Here is a 25,377-nt window from a genome sequence, read left to right as displayed (position 1 = left end):
GCGACCAAGTGCGTAATCTGAATCCTTGGGTTTATAGATTTATTTTAAAATTGAAATTTAGAAAAAAAATCATTTTTAAGACTTGAATCTTTTCTATGCTTGTATGTAGGTGCGATTATTTTTTTCGATTTTCACAATATCGGATTTTCTCACGTCACAATACCATTATAATGACTTTTTAAGAGTCGTTACAGTGAAAATATGGCATCCCCATTCGGAGAATTACTAAGGCTGGGATGGATGGAGAGGATCGCCCTGGTGAAATGCATTCGAAACATTTCTTAAAATGGAATAATTTGTTTTTGGTGAACAGATCTAAATAGCCAGGTTCTTCCATAACATGTCTCAACCTTCTTCTTTCCTTTCTCCTCAATTCTTTCGACCTCGCAACATACCCTGAATTGGAAATGCCATAGTTCCGCTAGCTTTTGGCAGTCCTACCCATGCCATGGAGGTTTACATAAATATATATAAGAACCCGATCTTGTTGCAGCCAGAGATTTGAGATACGCCCTTGTACATACAATCACTTGGGAACAGTTCGTTTTTACAACATGTTCAATAACATACAATCTCTCGCTTGGCTGTATAATAACTTCCAACCTGGTTCTTGAAGAAAACATATATACAGTGTTTACTCATTCCTCTTGTTAATACGCCCCCTCCCTCGCACAACATCCCTTAAAACGATAATAGGGAAACCCCCAAGTGCCTTATGTGTGGAAATATATACATTTAGAAATTATGGCAATGCCTCTCCCCTAGGCAAAAATTTGCAATTGTTATTTTGACGTATGTACAAGCTGCTGAATGGAAATTTAAATAATTTTCAGAAAAAGTAGTAGTAGTTTCATAGAAAAAATATTTTCCGAATCACAAGAGCACGGGGGCGTAAGTAATCCACTCTTCCGAGATACGGATTTACCTCTTCATTAATACCGTCTCTTGGGAAAATGATTACTTTGCTGAACAAATAGCCACCGAAATAGATATTTTTTAATTAAGGCTTGTTAAAAGTTGGGACGAAAAAAATACAATCTCGCCGTTGTTAATTGACACTGACTTCAATCATATTTTTACTGCTCGTCGGTTCGCTGGAATTCTAGCATTTGGTCTCCTTTCTGCAACATCACTTCTTACAAGGAATCGCTTGGATGATGATAAAATAGAATTATGATGAAATAGAACAGGAAAGTAGCGATCCCTGAGCCCAGAACCAAGAAATTTACTGCTCTGTAAAGGAGGTTGCTAAGGTCGTCTGATTGTTTGGTTTAAAACATCTGCATAACTGTTATTATCTTGGCTGTGTTTGTGGTCTCTCATATTGTATTTGATTCCAACATTACGAACTGTTTTGTCAATATAAATGGTGGGCATTACGCATTGATTTATAGAAAAGAACATTCTACAATAAATTTACTAAGCTGGGATCACATCTGATGTATTCTACGATCTGTTTCATAGAACGAAACGTTTGAAAATGAAAAGAAATAGTTACGTGTTCACGCTTCCTCTATTTCTACTCGCTTATTATTTGACATAAACATAGACATTCATGTACTATGCGGCGTTCGTGTAGCAACCTACCGTTTAAAAGGTTCTATTATATAATATGGTCAATTATATATAGAATAAAGGCCACCCGGAATGATGCAATCTAAAGTACTCATAAACGGACCAGACCCTAGACGAACCAAGCAACTACTAAATATGGACATAAACTCACCGAGGGAACTGGTAGGACTACTAATGGGATACTGCCATCTCAGGAGACACGTGCAGTTGTCGGGAGTGGAAAACACCAATAGATGCAGAAAATGTGAAGATAATGTAGACTCCAATTCACCTTTGTGTCAATGTCCCGATCTGTTGGTAACAAGACTCAGATACCTGGGAAGACACATTGTAGAACCAGAAGACATAGCCACATATCAATGACAACCCTGGTGAACTTTATAAAAGGGACCGGGTTACTATTAAAGGAATGAGGTAAAATGGAAAATATCAGAATGGGCCTATGGCCTAAGCGTTTACGGGAAATCTACGTCAACCGTCTCTTCTCTACAAACAAAAAATAGAACAATAAGGGTTGAAGTTGATTCTTCATTGGGTTTCTATTTCTGTCGGGCGTTCTATGGCGTAGATAGATTGGTCTCTAGATTCTATGAAACATGTCATACTCGGAGAAAATGATCATGTTAAAAAATTGATAGCATGCCAATATCCTGATAAAATATTAGTCGCTCAGAATATATCGAGAACACGTGTTTTTTTCCTAATAAATATCATGACGGAATGCGACAGTATCACTAAATCAATATCAACATTTGCGTGAACACGTAAAACATATATCATTCGCTTTTGACTGATATTGTTAGGCACTCTGTCAATTCATTCGTTGCAAGGCTTGCAGTCCAGTTTTTAACAGGAGAACGAATAATTTGACCACAATTTTAATAAATTAACATTATTTTTTATCAGTAAGTTTTCTCCGTGTATAATAAATGAGGTGGGACGGGCCATTACCTATTTGCTTATAGCTAGAACCTTCACATAAGCACTGTATATAAATAATCAATAGAGCAACTATCCAAACAGTAGCAATAAAATTCCTTGTAATAATTATTTATGGATGGTAGTCGAATTTGAATAGATTTCTGTCGCAGCATTGTTCTGTTGTCACTTCTCGCGTTGACTGGTGTCGACCGACTGTGTTGACTGACGTTGACTGCGGTTGACGGTGACGGAGTGCACCTCCGTGCCTCGGGACCGCTGCTGATCGGGGTCGCGGTTTGAATTTCAAATTAAACTATTTATCATTGCTGCCATAAAACTAACTGAGTGACTTCCGGCGATTTGGCGGATGCAGTGATTGCGGATTGCGGATTGCAGGGTGTTCGGCGGTACAAATTCTCGAGGACGATGCAATACCAAATCTCCAATGTTTATTCTGAGAATTTTTTTAAATTTTTTTTTATTTGAGTAGGTTCTCTTCCCGACCGATATATATTTAAACAATCTGTGGGGACCATGGCATCCTCAGTATAGTGGTATGTTACACGATCGTGGGGGAAATGAGATACTGAATATGATGTTTGGAAAGTAAGTACATACCTGGTCACATCTGGACACTGACCATGGTTAAACCTATTGACGTTGCATTAGTTTTTCGATTTTGAATGGAGCTTTTTAATCAGATATTTTGTGAAATGTGTATTTTTGGTTTCGAACCCGCGTCCTCTGGATACGTAACCGAGGATCATACCTATTTGTTCGGCCTCGGAGGTCGTCTGAAAAGATGCTTCGTCTATTATTTTAGTTTCACTTCTTTCCGACAGCACAGATAAATACGTGAATCTGTGCAAAGTTTTTCGCGCGAATATTTTTTGTTTTTTGAATATTTTTTATTTCAATGTAAGTAATTTTGAAATTCCTTTTTTTTTAAATGAATTAATTATGTTAAGTTTCTGCTTTAATAATTCTATGAAAATATCATTTATTCTGTATTGCTGAAATATTATAGGAAACGCTTTCACCGGTCGTAATAAACATGTACGATTTATGAAATGAATTATTCTAGAAAACACGATTTCCATGTATTCAAATGATACCTTTAATTTGTACATACATTACCACAAGAAAAATATTCAACCGCTTGGATAGCCAACAAAGTTGCCACAGTTCCACTAGCTCCAAGAAGTTGGGAACTTTGTGCGGTGTTCACATATAAAGGCTGTAATCACTGTGTAAAAAAAAACTTTCATGTAGCACGACCCTGTGAAATAAACATATTGGTGCCACTTCAATAAATTCTAAATAAACATTAAACAAATAATAATTGCTTAATGAATATATAGGAGGATAGGGAAATATGTTGACAATATATTTTATCTGTCGTGTGGGAGGAGATTAGGGAAATATGTTGGAGGTAAGGGAAATATGTCGACAACTTATTTTATTATTTAGATTGTTTATTGGTCGGGTTCGGTACTGAAAATCGGAACAGATAATAACATTCGATTCGTACTGTACACTATTTTATTATATTATAACTATACACTGTTTTCTCACATTGAACAATTTGGCTTTGTATCTTTTTTAATAGAGTTCAATGGATATTTCAATAAATTGCTAATGCTGGAAATGATGCTGCTATCCAAAAGACAGAAGATACCAGAATGTCTGATATACCTATCAACAGGGCCGGCCCTATGCGGGCGCAATTGGAGAAGTCCGCCCGGGCCCCGAATTGTCTGAGCTCATCGATTCTATCAATTCTGGACTCTCGAGGTTTTTTGCTTTCACCTTTTCTTCACTTTTCTTATATGAGGGTGCTAATCCAAAATTCCACACAGATAAAGCTGTTCAAATTTCACGATGCCGAATTTCACGGCACCATCGTACCATGTACGATTTTTTTTTGCTTCGAAAAAATAAAAACTTAAGTATTTTCTTTTCCATAATAATAATTGAAATACGCATTTTTATGTACCGAAATCGTTTTTATGAATTATTATTGTGTTTTCACTTTGTGGGTATAAATAATAATTTATAAAATAACTCTGTTTTTAATAAAATAACTTTGTTGATAGGTGTAGTATGGTTGAACAATCTAGAAGCTCTGGAAATAAAAAAAATCCCTAAAAATAAATAAAACCAATTTACTCAATAAACAATTAGATTTGTCAAATACAAATTTTAAATATATTCCCCTCCCCTTCACCTACTTTCACCCCTACCTCCTCCTCGCCACCCACCAAAGTTGATGTTCTCTCTCCCTCTTCTATGTTCCTATGAATACACTGTCACTATGTTATTGATTTAATATGTTTTATATAAGCCTGATGAAGGTTCAGGGTGAACCGAAACCAGTTGAGTTTATATATTTACAATATATACACAATAAAGTGGGTTTTTTTTCGGACTTTATGTCCGGGTTAAATTTTCTCCACAGGAAAACTAAACCCTTCCACACACTTTTCCACAAATTATCATCTAGTCAATCCACATTATGCAAGTGCATTATATAAGCATAATAAATACAAAACAATACAAGAACAACACGTCAAATCGCCAGATATCAAATGGGAAATAATTCACCGACTCCAGATATTTTCATATCAGAGGGTTCGGCTTGGTAAAACTTCTAACTGGACCTATAAATCCTACTGATCCCTCAATATAATTATTTAAAAAATCTTTCGTAATCCTACATGCATTTAAAATGACTGATTTTTGCATATTTATATGTAAATTCTTTGACAGATCTAATACGCCTAAATTTTGAATGAGAGAGCTAGGTATAATGCCAGTAGCCGAATATATAATATTTTTATAGTCTGTGAATGCCAAATTCTTTTAATCTCATTAAGTTATTTTATTAAAATTATTATTATTATTGTGTATTTTTGTTTTAGTTTTCTTTTGAATTTCCCTGCAATAATATTACCAACACGCAACGTGAACGCGCATGTGACTGTGTTCTTGTGCAATCAACGGGATGAATCATTAATTCATATTGTGCTACATATTATCATTCACATGTTCTAAGTTATACACGATGTACCTTATTGATTTAAAGCAGAAGTAACGAATAACAATACCACAATGTGGATCCAAATTCTTCAATTCAAAACTTTGTCATAAATTATGTAATATAATATGGAGAAAGTCACTGAAAGAGACAAACCGGTAGAATTATTTTATCGGCGTATCCATGTGGCAATAATAACCTCACTAATTAACTAATAATTCTTCCATGCCACGATCAAGTGAACCATATATATCAAGAGTCAAATCAAGTGTCGGAATAACAGAAGAGAATGTACGAGACGTATGAATATGTCGGAATAACAGAAGACTATGTATGAGAGATCTATGAATGTGAATGAGACAAGGAGTGTTGCCAACTGCTCCCAACCGTCTGGAGCCAGTGAGACTATGTCATCCCCAATTGGGGTGTATGACTGTTGTGAGGCTTAAGGTAATGGGAAGGGGAAGGGGAAGGAGATGTGGAAGATGAAGTTGGGGGGAATACCTGGTTATTCAGATCTGGTCACCAAACACGACTCAAGCGATTTCAAGTAAGGTTTCAATTATGAGTGGTGGTCTTACACCAGGGCGATTCTGAGAGTATCTTCCACTGTGAAACGTGCCGCATATGAATTAATAAATCGTGAAATAATACAAATTCATCAAATAAAATTTGTTTGCGCGCGCCGGGGTTTGAACCGGCGACCTTCGGATTGCTAGCCGAGATCCTTACCCCTCGACCACCGAGGCCGTTAAAAATGATGAATCACAGTAATTGGTTAGATTGTCGTGCGATGTGCTGATAGTGATAATAGTAGAAGAATTTCAAATGTTATTCGTTACTTGGAAATATTCGTCTTTCTTTAAAAAAAGTAAAGTGTATTTATAACTACGGATTATATTAAACATGGTTGGTGTCATAAAACCCACAAAATGAAACCGCAAAATATTCCGTGTGGTTAAAGTTAGCACGTTTTACGTTCTGGTGTTTTTAATAAACATTTTAATAAGGAAAGTATTTCGAGAGCTATTTTAGCTTCTGTACTTTGTACCCACACAGCCAAACAAATATAATTTTAAGTGTGTAATATTGTGACGGTAATAAAGGTTATTTTTGTTATTTCTTCAAATCTGGGTTTGAAGAAATTACCCCCAGGCAATAAGTCCATCTGGGGCCACTGGCGGGAGAGTGGTCTACAACCCTCACTTTTTGAGATATCTAATTATTTATCTAATTTATATCTGTTTGTAACCCTGATTTGCACCAGTATAAACATACCGTTCCGTATGAATCAATTCCCTAGAAAGGCGTCTCATCCCTGATGAGATACCTGATCACTGGAGCCAGGATGTGGCTAATGGCCTTCGCCAACACGGTGGTGACCGCAGCCTACCAGCACCAAGCGCCACTCCTGAGTGAGCGCTGGGCCCAAGATCATTCAAGACCACGCCCTACATAGTTGTTCTGCTTATTTTTTAATCTCTTTTTGGATTTTTCTTGTATCTCGTATTCACATAATTGTTATTTATTTTTATTTTTTATGCCGTGTGTGTAAAAATTTCTTTATCCACATAATTACTGTTTATTTCTTATGAATTTTCATAAAAAAATAAACATATTTCATTATATTCACATATCTATTATACAATCAATGTATATATCTCCTATGGGATATGTGGGATTGCACTAACCTATTATTATTAATAATTTATTGTTATTTTAATAACTTTCTATTAGTCACTTCATTAAAGAAAACTTAGGCACCTTTTGTGCTGCAGAATTATCATGACGTTCCTTTGCGAAAGTCGTCTAACCATCAATATTTCCAAATATTTCAAAATTCGTATTATTTTGAAAACATTCCGAAAAGAAACAAGGTTGTACTCAAAATTAGACCTAGAACATAAAAAAATAATTATGTTTTAAAAAACATTAATTTTTCAATATTTTATCTAAAGTGTGTAAAATTGAGTTTTAATACTTTGTCTCTCTCTTATAACTGATTTTCTTTGTGTAGGCCTAATTTTTTCCTTCGGTGTTCTAATATTTTCTCATGGTAACATCTCATATCATGTTCCATGGAATCTCTTCGCGTAAATGTAGGTATGATTCACATAACATACAGAAGAGTTTGAAGCAACCCTCAGCACATGGTATGCCCAAATTTTTTTATTTCCCTAGATAACAGAATTAGTTCATACGAAGTGCTCATTACCGAATTCCCCAAAACATATTCCTTATGGAGAGCTTCAGACTATAATTTTCCTAGAATATTTAGACTTAAGTAGTCAACATTTCAGAATTTCCCTACATTTTTGTGCTTTTTTCGTTTCCATAAAAAAGTTTATTTCGGTCTTGTTGTGTGTCCAAAGTACGCAATCTGGCTGTCATTCTAATCCCTTTAGGTACGTGTTTTGTACGCTTGTTTTTAAGATTTTCTTGAGTCTTCCAGTATTTATAACAAAGAAACACTAACATTCCCGGGTTGCGAGTAATAACCTGACAGTATATTAAATATCCTCCCAGTACCACCATCACAAGCGGAAAATGTTGCTCGCGCAGACTAGTGACTAGCAGAGCACTGAACCCGCGACGTCCGGGTAGCCTAACTTAACCTGACCAGTAGGTATTGTATTTGTTCCCATGTTCCTTTCGTAATTTTGACCGTTTGACTCTTGTTAGGGCTGCTGCTTTTGATTAATAATTCTTATGTGTGCCAATCTCATTATAATATTTTAACAAGAATGGCACAAGTTTAGCGCGTGAACCATTTGTATGTAGCGTTTCTTGAAGTCGTCTTTACTACTCATTCTTCAGGTATCTCCATCTACGGGTGATCATTTTAACTAAGCGTTGGACATTAAATTAATAATAACCACTGTAAACACCGCACCAGCTGTTGGAAACACTGTAATGTTTATGTGTATCATGTGTCTGTTAGTGTGATAACGCGTGTTGCGACATTTACGATTCTGGTATATATTCTGACGTTTAATCTGTACATTAACGTTTGACCAGTCTCGTGTCAATAAGCTATGAGTCCATTTGAATAGTGGTGTTGTCATAACTCTAAGCATGTTATAAGGTTTTGTTTAATATACAGTACTTAAACTTTTATTATTTTATCTGTCTCATTCGCATTTCTTATAATAATGTAGATAGGTACCTATATGGTGTACATACTACAGCCTTTATAATTCAGTGTCTCCTCAAATGCTCATTCATAGTTTGTAATGCTCTTCATAACATTATTTAAAAACATACTATGAATTGGGATGGCGGTATAATAGTCAATATGCATTAATTAACACTATTTAGTATTATATCAAGTAAACTGAAGGGAGAAAAATGATTATTGATAATTTATTAACACATTGTTTGCGGGAGACGCTTAAAAGCGTCTTTTGCGTACTGTTGGTAGAGAGCGGGAGACGCTTAAAAGCGTTTTTCGTATTTGTACACTATTGGTAAAGCGCGGGAGACGCCAAAATGCGTTGTAGGCACACTTAGAGTAACAATATATTACGAGTAACGTATGATGTTGGTTACTCTGTGAAGTAAAAATTATGCGTCAGCTCTCGTGACACGTGTACTAGGTACCTGGCAATTCGTGGAATTGGGTCGGGTAGCCGGCCGACTGTGGTCATAAAACATGCACTTGAAATAAAATAACTGTAAGATAAATGTTTCGTTTTTTTTTAAATCTTTATATTTCTTCAGTTTTAAAGCGATATTGTTTCGTTCAAGACGTTCTCTATTTTCTTTTCTGTCTACATTCCGCTTTAAAAATTTCGTACAAAGTATTTGTGTGCTGTGCTCGAAAATTTATTTGTTACATAATAAAGGGATATTTTTTCATAAAAAATACCCTATAAAATGGACTACGGTAATGATAATCGATTACAATAAATATAAGAAAGGCATTGACCTAGCAGACCAATATCTTTCGTATTATTCTATTTTACGAAAAACCACCAAATGGACAAAAAGGCTAGCGATGTATATAATAAATTGTGCATTATTCAACTCATTTGTTGTGTACAACTCCGTAAAAGAAAGGAAAATAAAATATAAACAATTTTTTAAGGAAATCGCAGAGCACTGGGTGGCCGATCAGATTTCGTCAGATAATAGTCAAGACCCGGAACCAACACCATCAACATCTGGTATCCGAAAAAAATCTTCAAAATCTGATCCTCCAGGAAGACTATCGATGGATATGCGAAAACATATATTGGAAAAGATTGAAGGCCCTGGTAAAAATAAGAATCTGCGAAAGCGATGTCGTGTGTGCGCGGTACACAAAATACTTAGCGAAACCCGGTACATGTGTAAAGTCTATGATGTACCTTTACATGAAGGGAATTGTTTCCAACGATTTCATACTTTCAAACAATATTAGTGTTTAGTGGTGTGTATTTAAAAATATATATATGCTATGTTGAATGTGCATAAAATGACTAAATAGACAATACGACAAAAGTGCAGTTTTTTTTAAATTTAAACTTATATATCGTAATTGTTTCTTCAAAAATATAAAAATTTGTGACCAGATCATAATAAAAAAATTTGAATAAGGTAAAATACTGAAAATTTTATTTAAATGTGATCAATAGTTCAGAAGTTATAGCTATTTTACATGAAACGGAATTTTGCGCGCGAACATGATAAAAATTGCCCGCTTTACGGCGTAGATTGATTAAAAAACCCCCCGCAAACATTGTGTTAAGAATCTCTGCAACTTATTGGTACTTCCGGTTAAAAATGGGATTGCAGGCCTTACGAATGAATTAACAGATTTCCTGATAAACTTTTAGAAAATTACGAATGTATTATCACGATGTTAGAACACGTGTTCATGAAAATCCGAATATTTTCGCATTTCGTCATGATATCAAGGCAAATGCACGTGCATTTAATAAATTAGCAATACTCATTTTTCTCCGTGAGGTGACGGAGAAAACGCATCGGACAATCGATTACACTATTTGTAATATATGTTCTCAGCGCAGACCCATTCATTCACAGATAATTCTCAACAAATCAGTTCCAATTTTGAAATTACGGTTAAAATAGTTTTCTGTTAAAAATTTTATATTATAGATAGGTATTTTTTCGCTTGTCTCAATTTTGAAAATGACACTTCAAATTCAAAGCAAATCCGAGTTCTAGAAATCAACCGAAATTAGTATTTATAGTTATTAGATTATTCAGTACACAGAGAAAAATGAATATTAAGAATCTGTTAAAATTATTGGTCATCCGGTTAAAATCGGGATTGCAGGCAGTTTCCTGATATTTTTTTAATAAATTCCTAATATATCGGAACACATGTTCATGATTGATTGATGATTCATAGTACATATATAATGACGAATTGCGAAAATATTAGGATTTTCATGAACACGTGTTCCGACATCGTCATATAATATATTCTTGATTTACTTAAAGTTTATTAGGAAATCTGTTAATTCATTCCTTAAGGCCTGCAATCCCATTTTTAACTGGATTACCAAAATTTTTAAGAGATTCTTAATAAATTAGAAATACTTATTTGTACGGATCAGGAGAGGAAATATAATTTCAATCTTATGATTTCATGTCGATCATCAAAATGAAACTTTGTATTATTTGCATTACAGCATATTTGTTAAACACTTCATCTAGAAACAACAAATAATGGAGTATTTATAATTCATGGCAAGAATCCAAATAATGATTTATGGAATCACGAGATTCACGTTTGGTTATTTAGACTTGAGATAGTGTAGCGGTTTTATTTTTAACACGCACATTATATTTAATTTATCTTAATAGGTTGCCTTTGGCTCTAGCGACAGTTCGGCAATGTACATTTGTTTTACATGGACCAGTCTCCAAGCTTGTCTGGAAAATAATTGTTCTGTTTTCATTGTGACAGTGTAAATATAGCTCTCGTTATTCTTTGAATCTTTATTTATGCAAAATGTTTCTTTTCACCACTAAATAACTAATAGGCGTGTTGTGAACGCCTCTAGTACGCCAGAACTAAGGAACAAATGGGTCTTGAAGAGACCTACAAGATTCTGTATAAAGAATGACGGTCCGTCTGATTGACAATCCGTTGTTAACTAACCGATTGCCATATCTAATGCACAGACGCAATGTAGGCATGATGAGTCTGTTCTACAGGTATTTTAATGGAGGCTGCTCTAATGAGCTATCAGCATTGATCTTCGGTGCACGTGCGCGAAACTCGATGGACACGAGAGGAACGCCCGTTCACAGTTGATGGTAGCTTCATGAGAACGGAATCGGTTTTTTCTCTGTGTAATCCGAGCCTCTCTAAGACCCGCATTAATAAATTCCTCCCTACAGCCCCTACCTTAGTCCGTCTCACAAAGCTCCCCAACCGAGTCCCGACATAGATACCTATCTTTCCACTGTACGGGCCGGGGCGCTCTTGTGAGGAGTCACATAAAAAAGTCTCACTTCTACAGATTCTTTCCTCAGGAATGAGTAGTTTGGTAGCCATGATAAGCGAACTTTTGATATCAGATTTTCAACAGATTTCTGTAATAGAGATTTTTTAAGTCTAATCACGAGAAAAAAAAATAGATAGGTTATTCGTTAACGTAGAAAATAAAGTTTGCAGTTGGCGAATTACCAAGTCGACTTGCACTAATTCGATGCGTCGTTCGTTTGCATCTCGCATTGCAAATTTGTTCGCTGCATAATTAAAACACCGATTGTTTTTGCTTGTAGGAATTATCCACAGCGACAGTGGCAGACATAATAAACATGTGACTGTGGTGCTCATTTTTTGTACCCGCCGGGAATAGAAGAACTCATGATCAACACCTAAAAATACCGAACACTTTTTGAAACTACCAAACCACGTTCACGCCTAAAATCTTTGCTCAAACTTAAACATTAAAACCAGTGCCCACATTTTTTGTCAATATTATAAGACAGATTCTACTGCTGAGGATTGTGTAAGCCGAACGTACATAATAATTTTTTTTCGTGGTAATTTATGTCTTTTGAATGTGAAAAGTTTCCACGTAATAATAATTGGTGTAAAAATTTACTAGGTACCTACCTCAACATAAAATGAATTCATCTTCATATTCATTTCTACCCACATACCGTATACCTAAGTGTTTATACCATGGCTTCAAAGCTAATCCTGGAACATGATAAGAATCTGAAATATTCGAACAACAGACGTCACGTCTTTTTAGTTGGGTGTTGGGTACCGTAATACGGGGCGACTTTTGAATCGGGGGACGTCTTTGATCATCGCTTATATCTGCAAAATTCTCGTTACCAATTTAAAGACATTATTACTTGGTTTATCAAGGCAGTTATTTTTTTAATGTTTTTTTTATTTCAAAAGGGAGGACATTAAATAATTTTATAGAATAATACTGCATATTTCTTTGTCCAAAAGTTGTTTTAGTTGTAGGTTGGTGTAACATATGTTGTAATGTGGATCTTGTGAGTCTCTTTGAGTTTGTCTGTGTAAATTTGTCCTGGTTTTTGAATGCGTAAATTAGTATATCTTTTGTGTATAATTGTTTTGGTGTCATTACATTCAGGGTTTTAAAAACATAGTCGGTAGGAGTTCTGATGGGGATCCTAAGTATAATTTTTAGAATTGCCTTTTGTGTTATGAGGACTGGTTTTATAGTGGAATCGCATGAGCTTCCCCATCCGATAAGACCATATTGTAGTTGAGATTGGGCTAGTGCGTAGTATATTTGAATTAGTTGTTCTTTATCTAAAATGTTTCTTATTGTTTTGAAGAAATAGGTTAGTTTTTTTTTAATTTGTTGCTCACATTTTCTATTTGGGAGTTCCAATTTAAGTTTTGATCAATAATTATCCCAAGGTATTTTATTGTTTGAATTTCTATCAATTAACTATAGTATTTTAATGGCTCTAATGCCCCCTAGCGTCCACTCACAACGAAATAAATAAAGAATGAATATTCAGCCATGGCCCTGAGCCAAATGGTGCAACACCTTGAATTACGGCGCCTTTTACATCTATAAGTAAATGTATTTGTCTTAACTATTCTTCACATGAACCATGAACCTATAGTTTCTACCGATGACGATTTTTTTTTAAATGTGTGTATCAATTACTGGAAGGAATAGTTACTCCAAGGTACGCTAGTTACTATGCCATTTTTTTATTAATGTAAATCAAATTTAATGTTATTATTATTATTTTGTTGTTATAATTATTTATTTAAGTTTTATTTTTATTTTTGTTACACTTTTAAACCGTGGCTAGGCTTCGTTGGGACGACTTATTTATAAAATAATAATTGGATACTTTATTTATTAAAAAGGGCGCATATGATTCTATTTACCCCTGCCCAATTTCATTTTTTTTAGTTTAATCAAATTATTTGTGCTACTTGGCCGCTGCCTAACAAATAAAAGTGGTAAAAAACTTCATAAATCGGATCACATTTTTTACTATAGTCAATTGGAATTCACTACACAATCCATGTAGGTACTTACCAAAATAAAAAATGCATTTATTGAATCTGCTGTTATTTAGGTACAAAACAAATAAATAAAAAATAAAAACACAACAACAATAATAATATGTTACAAGACGAACTATATTATTGTCTTATAATTTTGGGATACAATATAAACACATAAATTAAACACTCAAACAGCTGTTCTGCGCCTGACCCAGCAACCGGCTTATTGTTTGATTTAAAAAATCATCTAAACCAATATGCTACGTAAGCAGAGAACTTCTGGTTTTGGTATTAATCGTTATTTTACATGTTAAACGATCATAGTAAAAATATGTTTTTTTTCAATATGATATTCTAAAATATTAACACAAACACGTTAGCGGGTCCAATTACCACTGCAACGCAAATATTGTAAATCGTATATTTTTCACTTCGATTTGTGGAAACCACGCCTCTTTCGTGAGTGCCACATTCTAGATATTGTTATTTTGTTGTTTTTTTATGCAATTTACAAAAACGTCTGTTTAGCTGTCTTAAGGAAATTTGATTAATTGATCAAGTTTGGTTTATGTGCTGTTATTCACGAACACCAATTCTATATCTAAATTATTCCTATATTTTATTCCTAGAAGCGATAGTCTGAATGATGTTTACTGTATTATTATAACGTGTCCATTATGATGTTATGTCTGCAACTAGAATTACATCCCACCGCCTTTATTAAATACGTGTTTGTGACGTCTTTATCGTGTCTATTGAGACTTCATACATACTATTATCGTATCAAAATACGATATTAAATTTAATGGACTACAGACGAACTGATCGTAAAATGAGCACATGCAAGAATGACTGTGTTTGTTTTGCCGGCCGTTTTTTTTTGTTGCGCGAAGTTTAATCACGGTTTTACGGTCAGCACCTTTGATAATATTAGGATGAAAGGCGATTGAATCAAACTGGGCCAGCTGACCTAGTCGTAAAAATTGAATGTGTTTATAATTGTATTTTAACTCACCTGTTTGTGAGATATTGAACGAGTCATTATTTTGATCAAAAGAACACAATTCTCAACAGCATAATATCGCTGTGTTAATGCTATGGTAATATCAGAGTGATATTGACAGTATTATAATGAATATGTATATTTTATGATTAGTGTGGTATTACCTATGATTAGTTTCGCCCTGGTAACGATCACCATTCAGAATTGAATCGTTCCTTGAAGTGGTTTATATGTTTAGCAACCAGGGGCCTACTCCGTTTCTTTCGGGTTAACAAACCAGTAAGTTCGTGGTTTAACCTTTCCTTGCCGGTGCTCTCAACTGAGTGAACATCGGCTCTAATTAATAAAATATCTCTCTTTATATACTAAGCACAGAGTTAAAATTTTAGGTATTCCCCGTAATACATTTAAATATTGCATTAAGTAATTTCAATATATGAATATTTACCGATTATATAGTACCGGAGGACGAGTAATTTTTGGAACACCGTAAGGGAAGGGTTAATACGGGTTTGTGACGTGTTAAACCGGCGGCAGGAAAGTTTCGAAAGATGTAGACGGTATTTCACAATCTTCCTCCTCCCCGTTTTTGTTTCCCTCCCCACTTCATTACCCTCTCAAATGTTCGCCAGTGAGAAACTTTAGTCTCTTTTTTTATCAATAAGAACCTTCTAACTTAAATACCATTTTTTTGCAAATGTCGATTTCATAATTTCCCCGATAACTTATATATTCATAATCAGTCTTTATTGATCTATATTTATGAATATATTTTTAAGCCATAATATGTTTCGCTGGAGTTCCTTATTGGGGATATCTTAATTCCATTGAGTCCAGACAGTTGTTACTTTAAGGCGGTATCGTACAAAAATCACATATGTTTTCCTTCATTTAACATATATTGAAATAAATGTATTTAATTGCAATAACACAATAAGATGTTGAATTGAATTTTTTATTTTTCTTAATTATAATTTCAATATTTTTTATCTCATTGACTTTTGTTGGTCTGTCATTCACAGAAATCACTCGGAGATACCATTAAGTAGGTACGAACCCAATTTATTTGATTACAGAGTCGTTTACAGACATGTTTTTATGTAATATTCAGGTTATACAACAAAAATTCTCCTGTCAACACCCACTAAAAGATTTATCGACACTTTTCGTCAAACCTACGAAAGCCAAGCTTTCAAACTTTTAGTAGTAGAAATGTTTTTATTTTTTATAATAAAGTTGTGAATGCAAATTGCAGTTGACAGATTTTTTTTTTGTATTGCATGTCTCGTAATAATGTGGCGTATTTTTCACTTATTTTAAAAGGTATATATTACATAGAAAGCAAATTTATTTTTATTAAATAATAAAAAAATAATTGAAATTAGGCGGGGGTAAATAGAATCATATCAATAAGTCGTCTCAAAGTGGCGTAACCACAGTTTGAAAGTTTATAACAATATTAAATTTGATTTACATGAAATAAAATAAATAGAGTTCTACGAATTAAACACAAAAACAAATAACATATCGAAAGAACCTCTATTTTGTTTTTGTAATGTAGATATTCGTTTCGTTCAGAGAAATGCGAAATTTTATCTGAGACTTATTCAGGCTTCCACCCTTTCTAGGAGATTTAATATAAAAGAAGCACTGTTTTTGTATTTTCCTATGAAGCTTACGTGGGTATTTGATAGGTGGTAAATTTGGCGTAAGTACCCACTCTGGCACGGAATCAAATAATATAATATGAATAAAAAAACGAAAGTAATTCTCTCCCAAGGCCTTATCATTTACCAGCTAATAGACTAGTTCATGAACTGTTCTCGATGGCCGTGCGGAGACTCTATGTACCTAGTTATTACAATGCGTTTATTGATTTACATGATTTTATAACAATAAATAATGCACACACCTTTTGTTACTGTCGGTCCAAGTAGAAAACGACATTCTATGATATGAATCACGCCTAAAAAACAAATTTCAAATTTGTAATTTTTTTTTAAATATATATATTTTTTTTTACGTAGTGGTTTCCACAGGAAAAGGGAGTGGAATATGAATTTTACATTCACGAAGACACAAAAAGCGCAGCAGCCGAATATTTTTTAGAATGAAATCTTTTAGTATTTTCTGAAATCTTTATTATTGCCTAAAAGGGAAACCTTTAAAACATATCAGCTTAACCGGCTAGAATCTAGGTGGTCAAATGCGTCGGATTCCCGCCCAGGCGTGGCAAGTCCAATATAATGCAGGCTAAGTCCTCCATCATTGCACAAGCAATATTTTCCGCTCAAATATTATGTTTTTCGGCCAAATTCTGTGTACTCAATGTGGGTTGTTTTGACACCTAGCAGGGGCCCCCTCCGTGTTTGGGGCCATTTGGAAAATTTAATACACATTAATTTCCGAGTCCTGTGTCCTCAACGTGTACCATTTTCACAACATCCCCAAAACTTACATATTATGTCTTCAGGATTTTATTTCCTATCAGGGCCTCCCATAATAGGTCCATGGCCGCCCCCCTGCCTATGGGCACGAGTTCCGGGGGCCCATTTACCCCGTTTACCCTTGTTCCCATTGGGTATAAACAGAACTCCTGGGGAACCCAGACCGTTAGATCCGCCCCTAAATCCCGGCCTTTCTAACTCGACCAGCACTTTGTCCAAGAAGCAAGATGCCTTGTACCAGCCTCTGCTGGGCAGACTCGTGCGTTACCAATTCATTGCACAAGACTGACTTATTATTCTTTTGGTTTATATGATAAACCCTCATGTCTTGATATAATTTCAAGATCGCGATTCCAACTCGGTTGGTGGCCGAGTTGAAATCGCGTTTGAGTCAAAATCTCTCGCCAACATCCTCTCTGTTATGCTCTCAAAACCTCACGATTCCCTGGACCTTGGTACCTACCATGGAGGAGCCATCCATGTCTTGTAGCTCGAAATATCACACGTTATGTCCTGGCGTCCCTGTCTAGTACTTACTGATTCAGCGGCCACCGTCCATTATGTTTTCCCAACTTTGTCTGGGGCGACCAACTGAAAGTCTTCTCGCTGTAAGATGGTCTTCTGGCATTCTGATTGCATGCCCAAGTCGCCTCAGACTTTTCTCTGTGGAGTAGCTAGGGTTTGATGCAAAAAACAACTGTTCCCTACCGTCAAGGGCAAGCGCGGCGTAACAAGTCACTAACGAACGCTAGCGAACTCACGCCCTTTCTGCGCATAGCATGAGATGAGTCTAGATATAGACGTTATACGGATCGTTCATCTTCCAGTATCTAATGTTTGTAATGTTGTTTGTTTTCAGGAACAATGAGAAGCGCAAGGAGAAGTCGCGCGACGCGGCGCGCTGCCGGCGTAGCAAGGAGACGGAGATCTTTACGGAGCTGGCCAAGGCCCTCCCCCTGCCCGGTGAGGAGGTGGACCAGCTCGACAAGGCCTCCGTCATGCGCCTGACCATTTCGTACCTCAAGGTGCGCAGCGTCATGACCATGTGTAAGTTCCCTTAAAGCTTTTATGAATATAATATCTGTATCAAAGCTGAAAGGCTGGAAGTTACATTTTTTTGCGTAATTGACTTACGAATGGAGTCCTCCGGTGTACCACTTCTAAAATAGCTTGTTCTATATTTCCGGTAGTACAGTAATACTAAAGATACTGAATATTCGAAGGTCCATTAATTTACATACTTTTAGGCCTTCACCCGAACAAGATTTGAAAATATAAAATGCTTTGAAGTCTAGAAGACATATTTGCAGAGTGTGCTTAACGTCTCTCAGAATGTTTCGGAGCAAACTCGAGAAGATGTACCCAAAAAGTGGCTCTTAAATATGTATATAGAATTTTTAATTTTTTTAATCAATATTACTTTTTACTGAAGCATTACAAGGAGAAATTGAATACCAGGTTATAGCAAAAAACACTGAAGTCCCTTTACAATTTTTTTTTATTACAGCCCAAGTTTTCATTAAATGAAAAATTTTGTGCCATAAATACCCCTATTAAAAGTCTGTAATATATGTTATGTACTTAGTACTTTGTACTTATTAATTTCATTAACACAATATGCTGTGGAAATGAGATCACTGTAAAACCATGTATGACCTTGTGAAAAATATGGAGATCCACAAAGAATTCAAGGCTGATGTAAACTTAATGAGTAAGATTAAGAAAGGGACATTTAGATGGTTTGAGCATGTAATGCCAGAAAAGGAAGAAATTGGTATAAGGAGAATATTTGACGCGAATGTGAATGTTACAAGAAGTCGGGGACCCCCAAAGATATTAGAAGAACGAGATATGCTATGTTGGCCGCCGGACAGTAGGCGGAGTACTACCTAATTAGGGTACATTGAATACTATCGGGACGTGTACGCACAGAAATCTGTTCTATGTGTTAGTGCGGATACCTTAGCGTAAGCGAAGGTGTGCAGTAGTATTGGTGAACAAAACCGGCGACACTAGGCAAAACAATTCCACACAGTATGAACTGCTCATAGCACATCTCGTTCTTCTAATATCTTTGGGGACCCCTGAGGAAGACATGGCATGATCGAGTCATATCAAAAGTTAGAATATCAGAAAGTTATGTACAAGACAATGTATAAATGTTACTGAAACAAGAATTGTGTGCCAAGACCGAGTTGTTTGGGGGACTGTCCTCTTTACCTACCCCTGCGTAGAAACGGTGATGGTTAATCAGTCAAAGCTTTTCACAACAATTTTACTCATTTTCTTATCTCAAGTATTTAACCTTCATCTTGATTTGTCTCGTATTTGAACTTTGTGCATTTCCATTCTAGTCTCCGTCTTCCCTCCGGGGGTGAAGGTACCCCACGACCCTGACGAGCAGCCAATGAACAAGGACCTGTCCTACCTGAAGGCGCTAGACGGCTTTGTGTTGGTCATGTCCCCGGACGGTGATCTCATCTATCTTTCGGAGAACGTCAGCGATTATCTCGGAGTGTCCCAGGTAAGATAATACTAAATACTTCTTTTACATAATGAGGTTCCCCTCCGGCGTGAAGGTGCCCCTTGATTCCGACGATCTGTCGCTGAGCTGAGTTGTCATTGGGTATTCGGCTGTCTTCTGGTTCCACAACAGTATCTGAACCTTTTACATTAAAGATTTATCTTTTCTACTATTTGGTTAACAATTCGGCTATGAATAGCTCTCCCACAGAGCTTAGGTCCGTATTTTCCTAATATATTTGGGTTTTGGACTGTTTATGATATTATTCTCTTTCCTTCCAGAAGACCGGTTATGCTAAACCTGATTCTAATATGCAGTTGTTGTTTAATTCCAGATGGATCTGATGGGCCAGAGCGTGTACGAGTTCAGCCACCCGTGTGACCATGATGAGATCCGCGAGGTGCTCTCCACTCGGGGCCAGGACAAGGCTGAAGCCGGCGAAGCGCCAAAGTCCTTCTTCATCCGGTTCAAGTGCACCCTCACCAGCAAGGGCAGGAACGTCAACCTTAAGTCTGCTACTTACAAGGTTAGTTGTCACCAATACTCTCTACAACAAAACAACATTATTTAAGATTCACACTGCCTATATATAGCCTTTTTGAGGTTTTGGAGCTACTTTTTACCAGAATTTTCGTGGGGATCGACTTTTAACAATAATTTTTGGTAATGTTTTTAGTTTTGATTTTTCAAAACTTTGACCATACCTCTTCATTAACAAATGTTAATCTAATAAAATTAATTTGTCCTAAAACCAGGATAAATTTTTTTTCTTGGTGTTGTGAATTTAAAATATGCAAATAATTATTATTACCAAAATTCACAATCGTAATTATTATTGAAATCAACCAATTCGACCGGTTAGAAACTCTAGGCTATATAGTGTTAAACAGTTAGATATATTTTTAAAGTTGTTGTATTTCAAACCACTTCACATTTGATGACCATCAAGTCATCGATCAAAGACATTTAGAATGTTTGACAATTAAGAGGTCTCATTTAAATGCCGATTCTAGTCTGTTTTAATTTTTTTTCTTCATATTATGATTAGCTGTCTTGTGTAACAACCATGTTATGCTCATCACTGGTCACAATATGATCCGGTGATGAAATGGGTCGAGAATCAGCATTGAATGAGAGTCCTCATTAAATGACTAAATAAAAATCGATTGTCAATTTGATGGTTTTCAAATGTTTGACACACCCCTAAATAATTAACCCATTCCGTCTGAGCCGCCACAATTTAGGGCGGCTATCTTAGAAGGCCTTCCCTCCGAGCAGCCATAATTTAAGTCTCTCGACAAAATGTATATTTTTACGTAAATTGTAGTATCCATTGCCATGTTATGTATTTTTTTTTTTAAGTTTAAAAAATCATTTTAATTCCTCTTATATTAAAAAATAAATTTGTATTAAATAAATACAAAAACAAAAGTAATATCATTTTTATTACATTAGTTAATTCAGCACAAGATTCCACAACAATTAATTCAGTTGCTATGGTCGATTTTAGTCAAAAGTCAAACATACGATGGGATAGGTTAATAAATAAGATTATAACGTAACTGAGTTCACATTAATATAATTTTTGTAAGCATCTGCTGACCTTAAGGGATCATTCATAAAATTAGGACTTAATAATTAAAGACCGTAAGTGGGAACTGTAAAAGTAGGATTGTCTCATCAAATATTTTCTTCTTCAGGATAATAAAATGCAATCAGAGTTTTAAATTACAGCACCCTTGAAGTTAATTTTCACAAAAACAGCGCTATACTAGTTATCCAATTATGTATTATTATTATTAAATACTAGTATGCGGATTGAATCCCACCTTTCTCTTCAATTGTGTGAGGTAAACTTGTGCGGTTTTCTCATATACTCATCTCCCGGTGGCCAATAGATGACTAGTGACACAAACAATGAGTTTCGCAAGCAAATACCATAATTTCAACAATCAAATCAATTCTCAAACGGTGGCAATTTTGGGATAGGTGAAATTGGACAGTGAACACAAAATCGACATTCTTATAATTCTCTCTCTACAGCAAAACAATCTTTTTCAACATTACAATAATTAAATGAAGTCTCTGAAGGCAATTGAACCAATTTATTGCGATAATGTTGTTTTTCAGTAAATTAGTGTAATACATACCAACCACGTACCAATCTACCAATTTAACATTCCAACAATAGATGCAGTAGTTTGGCCACGCTGAGAATACTGTTTTTCTGTTAAATTATTTGTGGATAATAATATATTATAATAATATATAATATAAGTATATATTATATAATATAAGTATATATTATATAATAAGATAATAATACATTACAAATTATTTGTGGATAATCACAATGCCATTTTAAGCTATTTAAAGAAAAAAAAATTCAAGTGACACTGATAAATTTCAAAAAGGCTGTGTTTTAAATTTTTTTAAAACTGTAATTGTCTCACAACTGTTTTCGGAAAACAGTGTTAATCCATATATATTATGTAGTACATATGTAGTAATAATAAATGTGTTGGATTCTAAATGATGAACCATACCCAATTTCTTCCGATTTATAACAATTTTCTCAATAACTCTTTTTTAAGTTCCAAAAAAGACACATGTTATTTTTTAAGATAATTTCTATACATTTGTTATGCTGAAACGTTAATTATATAAAATTCCCTCAATAGAAAAAAATCAGCTAAAAAAAAGTAAGCTCCTAAAATTGTTAACACGTTTTGTTCTGTTATTTAATATGTTATAGGTATTTCACAGTGTATCTTTAAATGCAACTAAAGCATTTGTCAAGGGGTTTTTGCTCTATTTCAAACAATATTGTCTCCATTTTCGCTTAGTTGTTATCTTTTTTTTTTTTGTTTTAATATTAGTGCCCTCCCTCTAACATTCGTATTTACATATCTCCCTTTCAAACCATCTTTTAACGCTTACTATGGGGCCTTTATACAAATTACTTGTTTTCTAGTCATAATGAAATTTGTTGTTTTTGAAAATCAAGCCTCTGTAAGACTACTAGCGCCATCTGTGATTTTTAATTTTAATGAACTTTGTAGATAAAGCAGGATTTTATTATCTAAGTTTTCTACCTTTTTAATGTTGGAGTGTTTTTGACATTTAAAAAAAACCTTTGTATTCCTATTCTCTCCTATATTGTAATAAATATTATCTAACTGATAAGTTTTCTCATAATTATAATTTTTTCTCAGGTCATCCATTGCACTGGACATCTCCTAACCACGGAGAATGCCGCTCTAGAAGCCAACAACAATTCTCTCGTCAAGTCGGAGTTCAAGAGCCTCATTGCCGAAAGCATCAAGTCCAGGAGTGGAGAAGACTCGGGAGTGGACGACGACTCCTCAACGGAGAAAGTGGAGTGCAAACCGTTCAAGAAGATCGGGTCCTTGGTGGCCATCGGGAGACCTATTCCTCACCCGTCCAATATTGAGGTTCCTCTGGACAGCATGACTTTCCTGTCCAAGCACAGCCTCGATATGAAGTTTACCTATGTGGATGAAACGTAAGTATAAATTTCATTACTTATCTGTGAAATAATTATTTAAAAAATAATATTAATTTATATTGCTCATGTGATGGGAAGTGATGTAAATGTTGTCAAGTCAGATTGTGACACAAATTGTGATTGATTTACTGATTTTTCCTTTCCCATTACTTAAATTAGCATTTTAACAGCACAGTTCTGTTGCACTGCATGTTTTTGGAATCTTTTGAATTAAATAGTTCGATTGAAGAAAGGTTATCTACTTAATACATGTGTATTGATATTTTGTTTTAACGTGACAAATTTACAAACCATTGTTTATTATCTACTGAAATTTTTTGAGTTGATCTCTTTAAATTAATTGTCTGATAAAATGTTTTATGTTTATTAATGTTTTAAAGTTTTTCACAGTCAAGTTGGGTTGTTGGTTGTTGATCCAGCGTCTGGCCCGTGGAGGAAGTTTTTTCTGTGAACCAACAAAAAACATAAATGATGAACACCAAAGCATTTTTAATCCATCTTTATTATTTATTTTCTGCACTTGTTTCTGTTTAAATATTTGTTTTATTTTGATTTCATGACAAATTTTTAGGGATGTTTCTTCGGACATCCCGGCTGTCAACAAAAGTCGCCAAATTACCCAGATTTTCCGCATTTCCTTTTCCCTTGCAAGATGCTCACCTTCTATCCACTCGATACAAGATGGCCGATTGATTGCAACCCCGAGGCGGCTAAATCTAATCTGGTTACAGAATTTTATTATTTATTCCTCGATTTAAGGATCATCTGTGTACTACCTTCTATCAGCCATATTATTTCATTAACCCCCACCATACTTAATTCTGTAATCTTTTTTTAATTCCGAACTGGACTACAAACATTATGTTACAACAAATTGACCTCATCAGTCAATACTTCTATTATTTTGAGAAAAACTAGTTATAATTTTCATTTCTGATAAATTGAGAACAATTTTCATAGTACTGAATTTATTTTGGAATCTTACATGTGCTATCTGAAATATTTTCATATTTTTGTCAGTTGATTTCCCCTTTGTTCAATAAACAGTGCATTCATTTTATCCAATTAGTTTTAACGTTCAACATAAATACTCATATTATATATGTACATAACTTTCTTCTATTGCATAATATTTTATTCAAAATATTACATTTTTTAATCCCTCAAACACAATAATGGCTTTATTTATCTTTGCAATGTAAAATTCTAATAACTCTAAAGGCCAACGCTTTGTCTTTCAGTTACTTTTGAGATGCTTTGAGATGATCAAGGTAATACTGTGTTTGAAAGCAAGTCACTTTAAAGTCACCATAACACGCCGTGTTTATTTTAGAATTACATGAAATTGTTTATTTCAGAATGCTGAGTGTTCTGGGATACGGACCTCAGGACTTGAATGGTAAATCAGTGTATGATTACCACCACTCTATGGACAGCCGCGCTTTGTCACATCATTTTAAGTGCTGTGAGTATTCTTTTCCTTTCAATGCATTTTTATTTTGTACATGTGATGTTCCATTTTGTAAGTAAAATGCAGGTCATTTTATAATGCGCCCTATACTTTGATGAAAAACAATAGACCGTTCTAGACTAGTGTAGTCCAAAATGAAGCGTGGTTCAGGACCATGGGCGGCGTGGAAAACCACTTCTAAATCAAACCCTTTATTTGTGACGTACGTCTGCACACCTTTTACTCTATACACATATCTTCCTAACCTACTTCAGCCACTTGAAGGGTTTTAATTGTTATGTAATAACACTGGCAACCTTTTTAGTGATATTCAGATTGATGCTCTCATGCGCCATTCCCTGAATGAAAGTGGTCCCAAGATATTTGTTTAAATCTATATTTTCTATAT

General features: G+C 34.9%; 1 protein-coding gene across 1 annotated transcript in view; it reads left to right on the top strand.

Annotated features, from left to right (window-relative positions):
* Window positions 1–25,377, top strand: part of LOC149416575 (uncharacterized) — a 374,680-nt gene that overhangs the window by 127,558 nt on the left and 221,745 nt on the right. Inside the window, exons 2-6 of the mRNA XM_089640819.1 lie at window positions 18,325–18,512; window positions 19,820–19,989; window positions 20,324–20,515; window positions 23,205–23,515; window positions 24,877–24,983. Coding sequence (XP_089496945.1) covers window positions 18,325–18,512; window positions 19,820–19,989; window positions 20,324–20,515; window positions 23,205–23,515; window positions 24,877–24,983 — 968 coding nt within the window. The remainder of the gene's footprint in view (window positions 1–18,324; window positions 18,513–19,819; window positions 19,990–20,323; window positions 20,516–23,204; window positions 23,516–24,876; window positions 24,984–25,377) is intronic.

The sequence above is a fragment of the Hesperophylax consimilis genome, chromosome 16 (genome assembly GCF_061612785.1).
Source record: "Hesperophylax consimilis isolate HC1 chromosome 16, BYU_Hcon_1.0, whole genome shotgun sequence".
Classification (NCBI taxonomy): Eukaryota; Metazoa; Arthropoda; class Insecta; order Trichoptera; family Limnephilidae; genus Hesperophylax; species Hesperophylax consimilis.
This window is presented reverse-complemented; position numbering and strand designations above follow the sequence as displayed.